The sequence below is a fragment of the Pseudomyrmex gracilis genome, unplaced genomic scaffold (genome assembly GCF_002006095.1).
Source record: "Pseudomyrmex gracilis isolate BER0280 unplaced genomic scaffold, ASM200609v1 scaffold_163, whole genome shotgun sequence".
Taxonomy (NCBI): Eukaryota; Metazoa; Arthropoda; class Insecta; order Hymenoptera; family Formicidae; genus Pseudomyrmex; species Pseudomyrmex gracilis.
In genome coordinates, this window is record NW_018020747.1 from 209390 (window position 1) to 226770 (window position 17381).

General features: G+C 38.7%; 1 protein-coding gene across 17 annotated transcripts in view; it reads right to left on the reverse strand.

Annotated features, from left to right (window-relative positions):
* Positions 1-902: 902 nt before the first annotated feature.
* LOC109857545 (plasma membrane calcium-transporting ATPase 2) overlaps positions 903-17381 on the reverse strand; it is a 66236-nt gene continuing 49757 nt past the window's right edge. For 10 of the 17 annotated variants that reach the window (XM_020433948.1, XM_020433949.1, XM_020433947.1 and 7 more), the window contains one exon: positions 13963-14952. In XM_020433948.1, coding sequence (XP_020289537.1) covers positions 14380-14952 — 573 coding nt within the window. In that variant the 3' untranslated portion in view covers positions 13963-14379. Of the gene's footprint in view, positions 2175-2203; positions 2363-9830; positions 9900-13962; positions 14953-17381 lie in introns of those variants that run through there. The other 7 variants (XM_020433960.1, XM_020433958.1, XM_020433961.1 and 4 more) reach the window with 5 other exon arrangements.

Sequence of the window (17381 nt, forward strand, 5' to 3'; positions counted from 1 at the left end):
TGCGTCCGTTTCTCTTCATACACGTGTGTGAAATTGATAGGTCTTAAGAACATCGTATAGTCACAGGATAAAAACAAAGATCTTTTTTTTTTTTTTTTTTCGCTTCTTTTATTTGTTTTTCCGGCGTACCCGAAAGAGAGTGAACTACCCCGCTCTCTCATTTAGGTCGCTTTAGGTCCCTCGACGATGAAGCGATTTTAAAGCGATTGGATTCGATCAGACACGATCTTGTTCTCGATCGCAAATATTATCGCTCGCTCGCGTGCGTCTGTTCCGTAATAATTCATTCGCACAACTATCGTATTTTTGTCTTCAGAGTTTATACTTTTTTTGTCTTTCTTCTATACATATATATATATCGCTAAATCACGCGCGCGGCGTCTTTCATACTCTGTTCGAATTTAAGCGTAATAATGGCAATGTCGCAGTAATTAATTTCGTAATCCGTGAAAGAATTGGTGCGACTTTATGCAGGTATTTCTTCCCCCCTCCCTCCTTTCGGCCCTTTCCCTCCCCCCAGAATGGATTTTCTTCGCTCCTTCTCATATATAACGCAACGTTAATATTAGAAAACAATTTACATTTTACACGCGCTTTTGCTTTTTTTTTTTTGTTTCTTTTTCACTCTCTTGTCCTTCTTCCTCAAGCTCTCTCTTCTCTCTCGGTAAGGCACCCCCAGTGCAAAGTATATATTCACGGAAGTATTAGAGTAGTACGAACTAGTGACTAGATCATCGTGTTAAGTCTCGCACAAGAGAGATTGGGAGAGCGACAAAGGGAAAGAGAAAGAGTCTCGAAAAGAGAGAAGAGGAAAAAAGGTAATTTCTCTTTTAGGGAGAAGAGAAAATGAGAGATAGAGAGGAAGAGATAAAGAGAGAAAGAAAGAGAGAGAGAGAGAGAGAGAGAGAGAGAGAGAGATCGGGTAATTAATAACATTATAATATCAAAAGAGAGGTAGAGAAAAAGAGAGAGAAAGAGTCGGTGAGGAAGAAGGAAGCAGAAACTTGAGCAGGAAGCAGTGAGGAGATGAAGGTAAGAAAGAAAATGAGAAACAGATGAGAGATGATCTTATCTACATTGAGGTTCAAATTTCTTCTCTTTCTCAAATCTTTTCTCTTTCTCTCTCTCTCCTTCTCTCTCTCTCTCTCTCTCTCTTTCTCTCCCTCAGGTCTTATCTCTTCTTCTCTTCTTTCTTTTTTCTTCTTGTATCCCTCTTCATGCGGCCGTCGTCGCGCTTCTTCCACATAAAACGGTGCGTTAAGGAACAAAAGGACTCGACAAACACGCATACACACGCACACACACGCACACGCACACACACACATACGCACACACGCACACGTGATAAGAGAGAGAAACACAAAGACGAGACGTAAGGTGATACGGTGAGAAGACGCAAGGGAGGCGAACACGTAACAACCTGACCTGCGCAATAGGAGGCAGTGGTGCGTTACTTTAGTAATTCTCATAATTGATGTTCTGTTCGTTTGCACGGATCAGCGCTGATCGGCGATCGACAGCGATGATCGGTTCGTTTCCTCAGAGAAGAAATCGGTCTCCTCGGAAAACGCGTTTAACAGAAAAGTCGTTCATATCGCGATGGGAACGGACCTGAGATTTGAGGAAAAATCTTGTTCCGTCCCTCCCCATCTTTCAATGACAATCTCTTTTTATATCACGCGGTACTCGTCGAAACTTAAACCTGTGAACGAACCCTCCGCTCTTTTTCTATCTCCCCGTACCCCCTCTGTCTCTTACACTCTTTCTCTCAGTCTCGGTCTCGTCTGCGAGCCCTCCGCTCTCTCTTCGACGAGCGACTGACGGCCACGGGGAAACGGCGAGCACGAAAGGGCGGCGAAGACGTTGTCGTCGTTGTCGTCGGCGTGCTCGTAACGGTAGTTGTAGTAGTAGTAGTAGTAGGCGTCGCTACTGACGACGCTGTCGCGTCGTCTCTAAACGGCAGTCTCGGTGTGACTGTGACTCGAGAGTCTCTCGACGTCAATCTCTGGTATAGTGAGCTCGTCCGGTATGTTGTCGGCGTACTCGATGCTGCTCGTCTGCGAGAGTCGCTTGCTCAGGGACGACTGCTTCCTCAGTACCTCCGCCAGGGTGGTGCTGCTGTGCTCGCCGTAGCGCGTGTCTAGGCCCTGCCGAAATGCGTTCACTACGCGGATCTGCAAATTGGAAAGCCGACACGGTCGGATCAGTCTGGTCGAGTGGCGCCGATCAGCATTTGCTGCGGCGGCGGCGACGGCTGCGAGATGATGACAGGCACACGCAACAGCAAAGTTGCAGGCTGCCGACACACGCACTCGAGATAGAGAGGAGACGTTCAGGCGAGACTCATAAACGCCGCGAGACACTGTGTACACACGTGTAAAACAGAGTGTCTTATCGAGCGTTATTCTCCTCTCGCTTTGGAATTGATTTTCGTTACAATTTTTATGATATTGTTAAAATAACGTTTTTTCAATATACTCACGTGGGATATTTTATTTTATTTTACTCGAGAATTTAACGTCGACTCGAGCTTTCGCAAAAACTTTATCAAGTTAGATATACGTACATAACGTCACACACGATATGTGTATAAGAAAAATCAATTCCAAGCAGGAGGAAGCTTTTATTGAAGAATAAACACGTGGGGTCTTGGGACACCTCATACAGATATTCATATGTATAGCAACGATAGGAAAATGGAATCGAAGGATGAATCGAATTCTTCTCGCGAAAAAGAACTTTCAAGTTTCATTTACAATCTTTCTCATCTCAGTTTAATCTGAGAAGTATATTAATTTTAATAGAAATATATATTTTAATTATTACGATTTTTTAATTATCCATTTTAATTTTTTTTTTTTTTTTTTTTTTTTTTTTTTTTTTTTTTTTTTTACGCTATTATACGATTCATCTAATTTCGCTTTCCATACCGCCGTTCAAGATATATATATAAATACGTAAAAACAAGACATAAAGCAGCGATGCCACAAGATATTACAGAACTAGCAGGGTTTTGGATTTCTCCCTGCGCGAAACAAGGCATTGCCAGAACACAAAGTTCGGAGCAGCTGCGTCGGTTTTGGCTGACGGGAAAAAGTGGATCGGGATGATTGCATGTGTGGATCTTTTATATATATATATATGTATGTACGTTATATATATATATATATATATACATATATATAACGTACGACTTTTCAGCATACTTACTTCGAGTGAATGAGACGGCGATCTTCACGATTCTCCGGTTATATTATGAAAGACACTGCGGATACTTAACATATTGAGGACAGGCCGTGCTTTCTTCATCGAACGCGAGATTAAACGCTTGCGTTCGTGTTTCGTGCGAGAATTATCGTTTTTTTTTTTTTTAATAATTTTATGTAAATGTTCTGAAAAATATTCCGAAGAGAAACGAAGAAGAGTGTGCAAAAGTATAAATGTAACACTCGTAATAAATCTCTTGTTACACAGAGAGTAATTAATTAAATCATAATATCTTCATTATATCGCATTTTCGCAAACAAACGTGGAGCAAAACAAAAGCACCTCCCCCCCCCCATCCGCAAAGTGTTAAGTCCACAAAATATTCATCACTCTCTTAGCGTAAGTTGTTTAGTTCATCAAACATGGAAATCCAAGTAGACATGCAACAGAGTGGGGACAGCAAAATTGATTTTGTCGAAGACAAAATCAATTTAACATTTTCGTCGTCGAATAGTTGGAAACTTGGAACACTCGGGTGTCGGTAAAAAATTTCGATTTAAAATTTTTCTTGAAGTAAAAAACAGAGATTATTATTATACATGCCTACTGTCGATCACCATTTTGGCGAACTCGTTCCAAATTAACGTCCGCTGATCGTTCCGCTTCTACTCGAGGTATGCTTGCAACTTGACGCGCAACACCGCATGCACCCATCGACAATATATTCGTCAGAGAGACAAAAAAAAAAAAAAAAAATACGAAAAAAAGGAGATATATTCACAATCGGACTCCTGGCGCATTCTATATATAGTTCACAGTTGTTGGCGATTTAACGAGAGAACGAAGCTGTCTTGGTAGAGTTTAGGATACAAAAAAAAAAAAAAAAAAATAAAATAAAATAAAAAACGATTGCGCCCTTTTGTTTGATGCGAGTATAGTATGCGAGTAAAGTATGCGAGAGCGCGATAGATCGCCAAGCCGAATCACGTTAACTCACACATGCGCGGTCAATGAGAGGTTTTACAGTTGGTCACGATGATGATCGAGGACATCACGCGTGCGATTCGCGTCCAACGACGAATCTCAACAGCATCTCCGGCGTGACTTCTTTTGAAGTTACATTCGTGTAAAAGCTTGTATAAAAAAAAAAAAAAAAAAACTCACACAACACAAATTAATCCACATAAAATAAAGCCCGAAAGATATTTGTAAAATATCACGTGCTCGTGTGACGTTTGCGAAATTATTACAACCTTCGTGATCAAAATTGATTATCACTTCAAAGAAGTCATTCACGCGCGAAGCTGTTAAACGACATCAAAGAATGCTGGACAAATCGCCGCGTGACATGATGCACACGGTCACAGAGTGCGTCTTCTGTTTCTCTCGTATAACTTTATAAGAGACTTAATTATTGAGAGTGAGGGAGAAAGAGAGAGAAAGAGAGAGAAAGAGGAAGATAAGAGAGAAACATGTAGAGACAGAGATATAAATAAAACACAAATAGAGAGACAATAAGAGACAGAAAAAGAGCGAGCGAGAGAAGAGTCTGGACTTCCACTTCAAAGCAATGTCGCACGAGGTGTAAGGAAAAGCTCCATTGTGTCAACTTCTTTCAGAGAAAAGCAATCGAAATCTCGGGAGTTAGCAAAATCCAATCTTTTAACGTTATTGTAAATTTATTGTCACATATCCAACTTATCGAAAATCAAAAGGGACATAAAATATCCGTATAGAAAAATTGTTTATTCGACAAACTTTACACCTTCGATTCTCAATCCGAATCGATTTGTCTCGTCTAACACAAATGTTACGGCTCCACGGCTGCGATCAGTGACGCACGTTTTTTTTTTTTTTTTCACTGCGGTCGATCGCTCGCGCGAATTTTCCACACCGTAACTAACCGAAACGTAAGAGCCGACCGAAACGCGAGGATCTTCTATTTGCTTATATACAAATGTGCACAATCGAATTTTGGAATCGGAAGCGTGGTTTTAACCGTGACGCAACACACAGTGGAGAACGTCCGTGACTAGTCAGACACACATGCAAGGTAACCGCAAGGTTAACGTCAACGATTCAAAAAGTACGCCAGTTTTAGCGATGACACATCGACGCGAGCGAGAAAAGCTCTTACCTCTTATCTCCACCCTGTGTACACGCTATTATTTTTGAATAAAAATCGAAGATTCTCGCGGCGCTTGGTTTGAGAGTGCTCGGGTGAGAAATCGGGGCAAAAAGAATAAATATTCCTAAGCGATGCAACAACAGGATGCTGCCAGACTCTTTAGCGGATGTTTCTTTGATTTTTCTTTTTTATCTCTCTGTGTGTCTGGGAAAATTTCTTGTCTCTCTCTCTGATATCCAATACCAAGATTCCCGCTTTGGTTTTGCGGAAATTATAAGTTGACCAAAGTTTCCGCTCGAAAAGGTCGCATCGAGAAGATCGATACGCATTGATTATCCGATAATTCTCTCACGATCGGCCGTAAATTTGTTTTCCTATTACGATTGCACGATCTGAATTTGAACGACAAAATCTGGCAACATGTGACATCAAAATGCCAGAAAGAAACAGGATGCACTCTGTACGAGGGTCGAATTGTGTACGTGAGAAGGCGGTTACACAAGTCATCAAGCCACAAGTCATCGGCATTAAAAAAAAAAAAAAAAAGAACACGCGAACGACAAGCAACGCGAGGAAAATGTCGAGCATCGGCGCTGAATGTAATACAAAATTAAAAAAAAAATCAAAACAAGAGAATTTAGGCTCTTGCGATCGGCTGCATGCATACGGCGAGATCGGAGTGCCCGGCAAACATATCTCGCTAGAGAGTGACTACCTTGTTTCAAAGACGTTTTTTTCTTTTTTCTTTTTTTTTAAAAAAAGAGGGGTGCGAAGAATCCTCGATTGCATAAACACACAAAAGCGCACCCCTCGCTCTTTTACTTTCTGTTTTTCTTCCGGTTCTTGCTGCTCGGAGATCGCCAGTGGCTACACAGTGTGTTTCGCGTGTTTCTCACGCCCGAGGTTAAAAACGGGCACGATGTTAGTTATTAATTCTCACCGACACACAACATTCAGAAGAAACAATACTTACGCAGAGGATGTCACCGCCGGCGTATCGCGGCCACCGGCAGCTAACCGGGACCCTCGTAGAGTTACGCATCTCCGGCCCCCATAAAGGCCTTGCGCGCGCGTTCTCCTTCGCGTGTTGCGCGCGCCTTCGTGCTGAATGCGTGTCTACTGTTCTGTTCTTTTTTTCTTTTTTTTTTTTTGCTTTTTGGTTTGCATTTTTGGCTCGAAACAACATGCACGCGCTATGCTAAGTGCACTGCCTGGTTATATTTATATATACGTATCGCAACGGACAACGACTCTCTCAACGGAGAAGGACGATATTCATATCGTATTGAGTAACATGTGGGAAGGAACGAGCAAGGATACTGATAAGAAAGAGAAACGGAAGAGTTGACACGAAAAAAGTGGAGAATAAAAGAGCGGGAGAAATTTAGCTACTCGCTTCTTTCAATTGTTTTCGAGTTTTGAGATGAAGAGAAAGGATATATACATATATATATATAATCTATACATATATATATATATATATATATACGTTCGGGGTTATTAATTATCTTAATTTGTAGAAAACATCACAATTTTTTTCATTAAAATGTTTTTCAAACAATAGTAATTTCTCTTCTATAGTGATATTGTACAAACAACACGAATCAATTTTTTTATTTTTTATTTTTATCGCCTTTATTGGGAAAACTTTTGTCTCGAATAGTTTTTTACTCACGCGTTGTTTTCCTTCTTGTCTCGAGTAATTAATACTTATAGAATCGTTGTGTCTTATTATTTAATGTTAATGAAAAATATTGACTGATCGGCACAGCGTAATGAACAAACGTTCCATCGGTCTTCGTCGAGTGTCTGAGGGACTTTTTTGGAATGAAGAATCAGGAAAAAATGACAAGAATTTGTACGGAAAGACACTCTTCAAAATGAAGGAAGAAGAATGCACAAAATATGTCCGATGTCGATCTCTCGTCGTTGGAAAAATCTCACTACGATGAGATCTACTCTCGCCATCCATAATCTTCATGCGCGTATTCATTCATTCAAGCACTACACGTCAAATGTTTTATCTTGCTATTTTATCTTGCTATTTTTAATTCAGAGATACTGCATTTGTTTTTTTTTTTCCACAATCTATGATTTGCGAAAACGAAATTTTTTCAGTGCTCTAACTATCAGACTATATGTGTGGCGACGTAGAATTCAATCGATAGTATCACACACACACACACACACTCATACACACACTTCACTAAAAACTTAATTAAAATCGAATTAAAGTCCAGAAATTGAAACTGATGCACTTCGACAAGTTCATCCGTTTCAATGCTACAAATACAAACATAAATTTCTTGTGCTTGCTTTCGATTCGATTTACGAATAAGCGCGTTAAATTGTTTTTTTTTTTTTTTTTTTTTTGCGAAATACGAAACCGGCAAAAATGACCGCCAGTCTTAATATTTCTGATTGTTATAATACTTTTTTTTTTCTCGCTAATATATACACTTATGAGAAGTAACGTGCTGCAAAGTGTGAACTACTCAAGCAAGCAAAAATAATTGCGCTCGATATGCGTTTTAATTCATAATTTAGCTTTTTGCTCCAACACAACTACGTTTTTTTTTTTTTTTTAAGTCGATGAGAAATCCACTGTGTGGGAAAAAGTTAATCAGATTGAGGGAAAGGGGATATTAAGCGCTTTTTGTTTGTTTTTTTTTATTTCACACAACGCTCGAAAAATTGTCGCTCGCGATGCAAGATGCACGACGTGCAAAAGGTTCTCAAATCTCAGGCAATTTCCGCACAAACGGCACGGCAAAAATAGCGCAACAGCCGAGACTCTGCAGCTACAGCTACAATTATACATATCGCCGCCGTGTATATATATATAATATCTACACACAGCTACATATTCAATGTACAGTGATGAGAGAGGAGGAGATAAAGCAACATCAGTCAAGGTAGAAGCAAAAAGATCATCACATGTTTTTCGGAACACCGATACAGATTTCACGTTCAAAGGGGATGCACATCGCTATGGCATCGCGTTTCTTTCTCATGCAACGGTAAAAAAAAAAAAAAAAAAACGTGTGATCGTATCTCGGTGTGATATAGTCGTAAAGAGGCCTAAAAAAACGAGATCGCATCCTGATGCGAATAACGCGGAATCAGCTTTCTCTAAGGATCAGGACCCGCGTCGCGAGTGCATTCCGCGCTTGTGTCGGCTTTTTCACGCTCGATGTAATTATTTTAGATTTTTTTTTTTTTTTTTTGATCCTGGATCGGAAATGATGCGGATGTGACAAAGGGAGGGCAAAAAAACGAGAGCGATGAGATGTGCGCCAAAAGGTTTCCGCGGAAACAAATGACCGTGATCCTTTTCGCGACCGAGATCGAAACCGACGGTTGAGTTCGCAATTTTCGTTGCTATTGGACGGAAAAAAAAAACAAAAAAAAAAAAAAAAGCAAATCTCCCCATCGTTCACAGCAACGAAAGCTGATAACATTCGAACGAGAACGGCTTCGATCCTTCGATCGTGACGGAAGGGAAGAAAACAGAAGATCGAGAGTTATGAGATACAGACACACGACGAGTACACGATGTTCCGTAAAAGTCACGAAAACAGAGGACATCGAGTGCTGCGAGGGAGTGAGAAGGTGAGGAGTTAGAGGGAAGAAGTGTTAAAGTAAAATTGGGAGAAAAACGGACTTGTATTACCAGAGAAGGCAGATTCAAAATCTGGCAAGAAAGAAATTCTAACAATTTTATTTAACAAAAATGGAAAAAATGTTCCACTTCTTTTTATTTATTTATTTTTTTTTTTTTAAATAAAATGTCTTTCGTGTGCAAAGAACTTTATAAGTTAAAGCAGCTTCGTATTTTCAACGAAAAGTAGCTGTTTGTGTCAAATCAAACAAAGAAAATCAGTATGCTGTGTGATCAACAAAGCAAGCAGCAATGGCGCAGAAATGTACAGGCTTAAAAATGATCGATCGTTTTTGTCGCGCGTCAAAAGTGTATGAAACAAACTTGAAAAATGATCGAACGCAGTCCTTTCCTTCGCGCTAAACACAATCGAGAGAATAGGGAAAGTACTGCCCGGTCCAGTAGTACAAGTCGATATTCTTTTATTGAACTGTCATCAAATAGAGAAAGCGGGAAGTATACAAATATTATAGAAACAGAAAGATCACGACGAAGGGAGGGAAATAAGAACAAACGGAATAGAGAAGAAGGAAAGACGGACGAAGCGGGGAAAAAAAAGGAAGATGAGAAGAGAGAGATAGAGAGAGAGAAAGATAAAGAGAGAGAGAGAGAGAGAGAGAGAGAAAGAGACGGTCAGTAGAATAAGAAGCGTGTAAAAGCGAAAGGGTTAATAGACAGCGAGCGAGCAAACGGACGAGTGACATAGAGAGCGAAAGACAGAATCGAGAGCGGAAAACGGAACCGAGAAGATAGAAAGAGAAAAAGAAAAAGAGAGAGAAAAGACAGAGTGTGAGAGAGAGAGAGAAAGAGAGAGAGAGAGAGAGGAGCGCTTACAGCTTGGTCTGTCGAACTCTTGCTGTAGGGTACCGGTATCAAACGTTCCTGCAACTCGCCACCTATCACCTTCAAGAGTAAAGGATAACATAATGGTTACAACAGGGTGGAACGATCGGATCGCGCGTAACCACTTCTTCAACCCTCAAGCGGCACACATTCGCTTTTTTGCCGGTCGTCGATGACTCGAAACGAAGTGAAACGATTTAAATTAAATCAATCAATTAAATTGATCAGGCGCAACGAACGTTACTTAAACGTATTTTTTTTTCTCGAAAAATATTTCTTTTATTCAAATATCTTGAGATTTTTCCTTCGGGATCACACGCGAAGAATCAATCTTCATGCCAATGCGTGCACCGACAATCTTTTGCTTTTTATTTGCATTTGTTATATAGACAATGTGAATTTTTCATATGGAATCTTCATATTTTCCACACCGAAAACCGATAGATAAATATAAATAAAATAAATAAATAAATACAAATCTCGTGATTATTATTGTGTTTGAGAAATTAATCTTAACTGGCATAATGGAATTTCATTTCGGATATAATATAATTTGAAAAAACATTTTTCCAAAAAAAAAAAAGTTAATCGTTATCGAATAACAAATATTTAGGCTGCGTTCGGGAAAACGCGCTATTTGCGCTAATTGCATCACTCCATCTTTATCGCTTATTACCATAAAACAAAGATGGAATGACGGAATAGAGCTGATAACGCTCTCCTCGAATGGAGTATCTTGATATGTCAGAAACAATAAATAGAGAGACATCTTGTGTAATTAATTAATATTCTCAAATTACATGAGAGAGAAAATGAGAAAAAACTCGTATATCTTGTTACATGGTAGCAAAAGAGCTGCAAGTTTTTAACAATCAAGATTAAATATTTCGTATATATCTCTGACATTTTGATTTTTCATCATTTATTCCGTTTGTCTTTAGATCCGTTATTATCTGTTTAGATCAATACTTTTTTTCCATCATGACCAATTAGGATTAAAGTTCTTTCACGCGAAACGCGAGCTTGAGGGTTAAGGGTGACATAATTCTTTGTCTCATTGAAATGCTGATAATGTTTAAGTAGTTAACGCAAAAAAAGTTAACAATATGACTGTATAAGAGTGGTTGGATTCTGAGATGGTAGTGTGTCGCATTTTTTCTTGCTGTGATATTCAGTTTTCTCGTTCGTGAAACGCGTCGTCAAATAAATTTTTCGTGAGTCGCAAGTTGTGAATGAAAAATTATTTGTGATGCAAGTTAGATTGTTTTAATATTTTTAGTTGTGTGTGTGTGTATATGTGTATGTGTGTTTATATATGTGCATATGTATATATACATATACGGTATACACACACATACACATATATATATATATATGTACATGTATGTATACATGCATGTGTCTGCGTACGCACACTTGCACAAAAACATACATATACAAAAATGATGTATCGATTGTGATCTGGTATTTTCCTTTTTTCTATAAAAGATAAAGAGCCGGGCGTATTGAATTAATTCGCCCGGAAACGCGACCGGAAACTGGATTCGAACAGCCGACTGCACCAATATATTATCACTCACAAGAATCCCTTGATAGTTCAATAATTCTTAAAAAAATAAATTATCGAGTATATTAACTTATATTAATACGTATATATATATAAAGACTTCGCAAAAATAATAAAACAGCAAGTTTATTTAGTTTTACATATTTGTAATAATTAATAGTTTATTTTTATTTCGCTATATAAAAAGTGGGCGACAATTGTTTTTTTTTTTTTTTTTTTTTTTTTTTTTTTTTGTTGTTTTTTAAACAATTATACTAAGAGACAAATGTCGCTGTCAGAACGTTATCACATTAATTTGATATCTCAACTACGTCTCTTCTCCCTACATTATATATATATATATATATAGAATTCAGCTAGAATTGTAAATCTGAATAGAGAAAGAGAAGATTGTCACATTTTCGAAAATTCGTATATTCTTCCGAGACTCGGTGCAATTCGGCCTCGGTTATAGAGGTAATACCTGATAAGGGGCAAAGAGTTATGTACGAGAGCGAGAGTGCCGTAGAAAAAGTGAATCTCAATTATACAGACAGACAAGCGCAAAGAGATGTACAGAAAGTCGGTATAAGTCAGTGAATATATATAGAATGGAATTTGTGAAAGAGAGAGAATCGTGCACAAAGTTAGTTTGTTTCGTGATCGACTGTGACGTACAATAAGAAGATGAGATCGATAGATCGTTCGTTGAAGACCGTCTGTCGAAATGCAATACAATATCGAAAATATTGTTTTTTCACAATTCGATTCCTATGTGTTGCTAATGCAAGTATACGTCATAAGTATACACATGAGTATACGAGGCGCATCAGGCACCGCTGATGCATCCTGATTGTACGACAACTGTATACGTGTCGACCCCGTCCGCCTAACGGAGACGGACCCCCCTCCCTCGTTTGTTTCAAACTTGTTTGTTTGTAGACAAAATCGGCAGTGAACGTAGTGTTAAAAAAAAAACAATTTCAAGATCAATCACCAACACCTTTACAACAACAATGTATCTAACTATATCTAGGTCAAGATCATCGACGAGAGATGTTTCCTAAAACAGTTAGCTACCCACAACTATTCATAATGATAACAATATATATATATATATGTATATTTTCGTCATTACCTGTCATTGTGCATTAGTAGATATGTCAATAAGAGACATCTCAGAGGCATCGAAAAGAGTATGTGCGTGTAATAGTAGTAGTAGTAGTAATAGTAGTAGTAGTAGTAGTAGTAATAGTCGTAGTGTGTGCTATAAAGTGATTCCGAGATATATGTCACGATCTGCATCGATCGCGATGTGATTTCTCGGATTATTAGCGTGCGTTTTAGTTGACCTGAACGTTTACGAACGGTCAAAGTGGAGAAAAAGCATGCGTCATTCAGGAGGGGAGAAAGGACGAGAAAATTCGAGGATTCGAACGATCGCGGGAGGATCGAGCGCAGTAGCGAGGTGCGGGAAAGAGAAAACTTTGAGTCGATTATTGTGCAGAGCTCTTTTTTTTTTGTTTTATATATTTTTGATTTTGATCAAAAAACTGTGTGTGTTCACGAATGGTTTCTCCGATCCCATATCTCACCACGGCACGTTCCTGTTCTCTTTCCCTTCTCTTCCGCTTTTTGCCGATCGCGCATAAATATATCTCTCTTTTTGTTTTGTATAGTACAATGATGATATTGTATATGTGTATGTATATTAATTAAATCAAACGTAACTCGCAACTATACACACAGATTATATGTATATAATATTATATATTATATATATATATATATATATTATATTCTTTCCGCGGTAACACATGATAGGTACGTTGATAATATATAAAAAAAAAAAAAAAAAAAGAACCAAGATGTGTCTTCTCTTGTTTGCTACAAATCGCGATGAATTCTGTCTGTGTGATCGCGACTTGTAGAGGAAGACGTATCAAAGAGACAGAGAAAAAGAAAGAATGAGTGAGAGAGAAGAGGAAAATTAAAAACGACCGAGATAACGAGATCGGATAATTAAGTACATTTCTCTAAACGAAGATTATTTTTGTTCTTTTTTTTTTTTCCGCGGAAGAATATGTATAAAGAGAAACATTAGCGGGGATTAGAAAACCGGCATAACTTTGACAAGTCGAATTTTTTTTGTTATATATATATATATTTTCAGAAAAATATATCTCATTGAGATAAAAAAATAAAGCGACCCACGTGCATGGGGATTTAAACCCGTCGAAATTACGTCGATTTTGATCTCCGTAGAAATTTATGCCTTAAATTATTACGAGATTTATATATAAATATTACAGACGTAATGTTAAACTTATATATTACAATATCGAGAGGATACAAGATGTTAAGAAAGTTTTAAATATGACAAGAACAGCGATAAGAACACACCGATAGTGAAAAATATATAAAAATATGTAGTCGCGCGATCTATATAAAATAACATTTTATATTCTCGTCAATCAATAAAAAACGTATATTTTTCGTTTTCCCTTTTTTCTATTTTTATCTGCTTTTTCTTCTTCCGAGCAATCGAGAGAGAAAGATTAAGAAACAGAGAGAAAGACAGAAAGAGAAAGAGAGAGAAAGAGAGAAAAAGAGAAAGAGAGAAGGAGAGGAGAGAGAGAGAGAAAAAGACGAGATCGTAAGATTGAGCAAGATCTCACGGAGCGTATATGAACGAGATCACAGGGAGAGTAAGAAGATTATGTACAAGTCCCTCCGCAAAAATAGAGGGAAAAAGAAGAACGAAAGAAAAAAAGAAAGGAGCCAGGATGTCGAGTCGAAGGACAGACAGATAGGATTTTCAAAGCGTGAAAACAGCGTGATGAGGCAAGGAGAAGAACTTGACTAATGTGAAGCTTCGAGTAAATCGACGACGATGAAGAGAGTTTGACGGCAAAAACATGTGAAAAGGAGTCGAAAGAGGATGGAATGAGACAAAAAAAAAACACACAAAAAAAACAAAACTCAAAGAGTCTCTTAAATACTTGTTTCATGTACAAGGTTGGTAAGCTCGGGTAGGACGATGTTGTTGGATTTGAGACGTGAGATGAACCTCTTGTTACTATCGTTACTGCTCGCCTGTGCCGTGCAGTTGGGGCTCACGGGCTCGTTAAGTTCGCTATTATGGGAAGGGGATTTAGTGTCGTTGTCGGTAACAGTGATGTTGCAATGACGATTGTACGCGTTCGCCGGCTGTCCGGTCGCACTCAGCACACGGCGTGGCGGTGCGGGGCTGTTGAGGGATTGCTGAGGCATCCTGGAGGCACCCTTGGAGTTTGTCTCATAATCCTGACCCGTCATCGGCTTGACGCTCCTATTAGAGGACTTGTAGGCGGGATTCTGCGCGGTGGTAGTAGTAGTAGTGGTGATGGTGGTGGTGGTGGTGGTATTTGTCGGCTCTTCAACGTCAATGTATGTGAAGTCAGAGAGTGGTCGGTACCCGGGGTAGCTGCGTGAACTGCGCATACTGTGTAAGCTGTGTAAACTATGGACAGAGCGACGCTCCTCCAGATCTTCCAGAGTCGACCTGAACGCTCTGATTACTCGAAGCTGCAAAAACAGGGAAGGACGTTCTATCAGGAAGCGAGGAGGCAAGCCAACAACACACAAGCACGCTGTGTAATCGCGTCTTTGTGTCTCTTTTGTCGCGTAGAGATGTGTTATATGGTGTGTCCCCTACGTCAGCGTCCTCCGGTCTCGTCGTTGTTCTTGTTGTTGCCGTGTTATTCTTTTTTTTGTTTGTTTGTTTGTTTGTTTTAATGGTTTAACAGATGCATCTTTTTTTTTTTTTTAATGTGTTTCCATTGTTAATTCCCGTTTTTTTTTTTTTTTGTTCTTTACGTCTATATGACGTAAAGAGTCTCTTCGCTCGTCGACTTGGTTGCATTTCACCCGAATTCGTAAGTTAAACGAGGGTTGAACGAAGGAGATAAGACTATAGTATTGTTTTTTTTTTTATTCTCTCACGTTCGGAACACCCTCGTTGTTGTTACAACCCAATAGTGCAAGCTAGAGTCCGTTTTCACGGACCGTCAATTACCGGCATGCGCAATCTATTTCACTTCTGTGCGTATCTATTTGGTGATTTGAGAGTTCGTGATGATGGTCGAATTTTGTGGGAGAGTCAATAAGACGAGACCGAATGTGAGAAACTACGCGCGAATATTCTCGCTAATAAGAGAGCCTCTCTTTGTCGACTGGAACGAAAAATGTCAGGGACAAGTTGATAACGAGCGTTATCATCTTTTGCGGTTTCGGAAAATCGGTTGGAGTGATCGCAAACGAGAAGTAGATTGACGCACAGCAAATCTTAGGACGTAGTAACATCGAAAACAATCAAAAGGATTAAAGCGGCTCTCTTCTGATATATATGTTTTTTTACTTAGTTATCAGAGTTGAATTTTAATCATGTCACGTCATGATTAACAAGCAAATTGCCAACAATCTAATCACAGTTAGTCCAATCTTCTCTCAGAATAGATTGTTCCAAATTTAAAATCACGTTTGAAAATGATTTTAATTGAAAAAACAATAAGATAATCAAATAATAGAGTTTTGCAAGCGAAACACAAGGAAAGTTAGTTCTTACCTTTGATCTCTAATTTATCCGCCGTTATCGTTCAGAAATACTTAAGATAATTCGCAAAATCAAAACTTGGTACAAGACAAATTTCACTCATTCGTTGTGTAATTCCGAACACAATGGAGACATTACTCACATCTCAGTGAGTTTATCTCCTTTTTTTTTTAAAAAAAAAAATCAAATTTTATCTTTTTTTCGTGATGTCTAACTTCTGAAATATCCAACATGGCTATTGAAAAAAAAAAAAAGAACTATTCTTGTGTACGTCGGGATACAATCTTGAATTGTCGACACACAAGTTGTGAAAAATGTCCATAAACGACATATCGGTCGACCAGATTGTCGACAAAAAAAAAACAAAATCGACGACGACTCCTTGTTAGCGATCGCTCCGCGAGTTTCAACGGCCGAAGAAAATCGAGCGGAGATCGCGGCTGCGGGGAGGAATAATAATCATCGCGCGGGAAAATGTTTGCTACGTAATATATTTACCCAATTAGAAATGGTCCGCAACAGTCCTGAACCGTACGCGAGCGAGACTGCCGAAGCATTCGCACGCTTGTTTTATCAAAATCCTTTACGGCTTACAGTGTCAATAAAGTGTAGTAGTAAGGGGTAAGACAGAAGCTCAGACAAAGATAGATATAATATGATGGGTGAGATGTTGGTGTGGTTGATAAACGAGTAAATTGTGAGTAAAGCGAGGGAAAGCACTAACACAGGGGAACAAAAATATGTATGATGCGCATTTGTGCGACGGAGAGATGAGTATGTATCAGTTGCTTAAATTTTTTTGCGGTGACAGTTTTTTTGTTTACGCACTGTAGGCCAGTTCGACATACGCTGCGTGAGTTGTCAACGCTTAACTTATGTTTTGTTATGTCAAGTTTTATATTATACGCAATCAAACATTCTACGTACTTGGTTGGTTTCAGACGTTCGAGAGACAGTCTCTTATCGTCTCTTTGCTGGGGGGAATTGTGTTTAAAAGTTTTAAAAATGTCTGTCACAGAGAAAATTGCTGTCAAAGCCAGATCAGGCAAATAATATTATTCGTGAAGCAAAGAAAACACAAATATAGATTTCAGATAAATTATTCGAGATTAAATCCTTCAAGCGATTAATCTCTTCTTTTTTTTTTTCTTTTAACCTGGATTTTTATCTGGCTCTGATTTTGTGCCTGAACACTCTTCGAGATCTTCGCGATCACAATCGCGTGTAGAACAAAGGCATGCCGACAATCGCACGACGATTATTCGATCATTAGCGATCCAAAGTTTTTTTTTTGTTACAACCAACACAGACAACATGGTGTAATGTGTTAGATTCCTCTAATTGACATTTAGTACGAAACAACGGTGTTATAATATGTATATAGACCTCAGACAAACAGAAA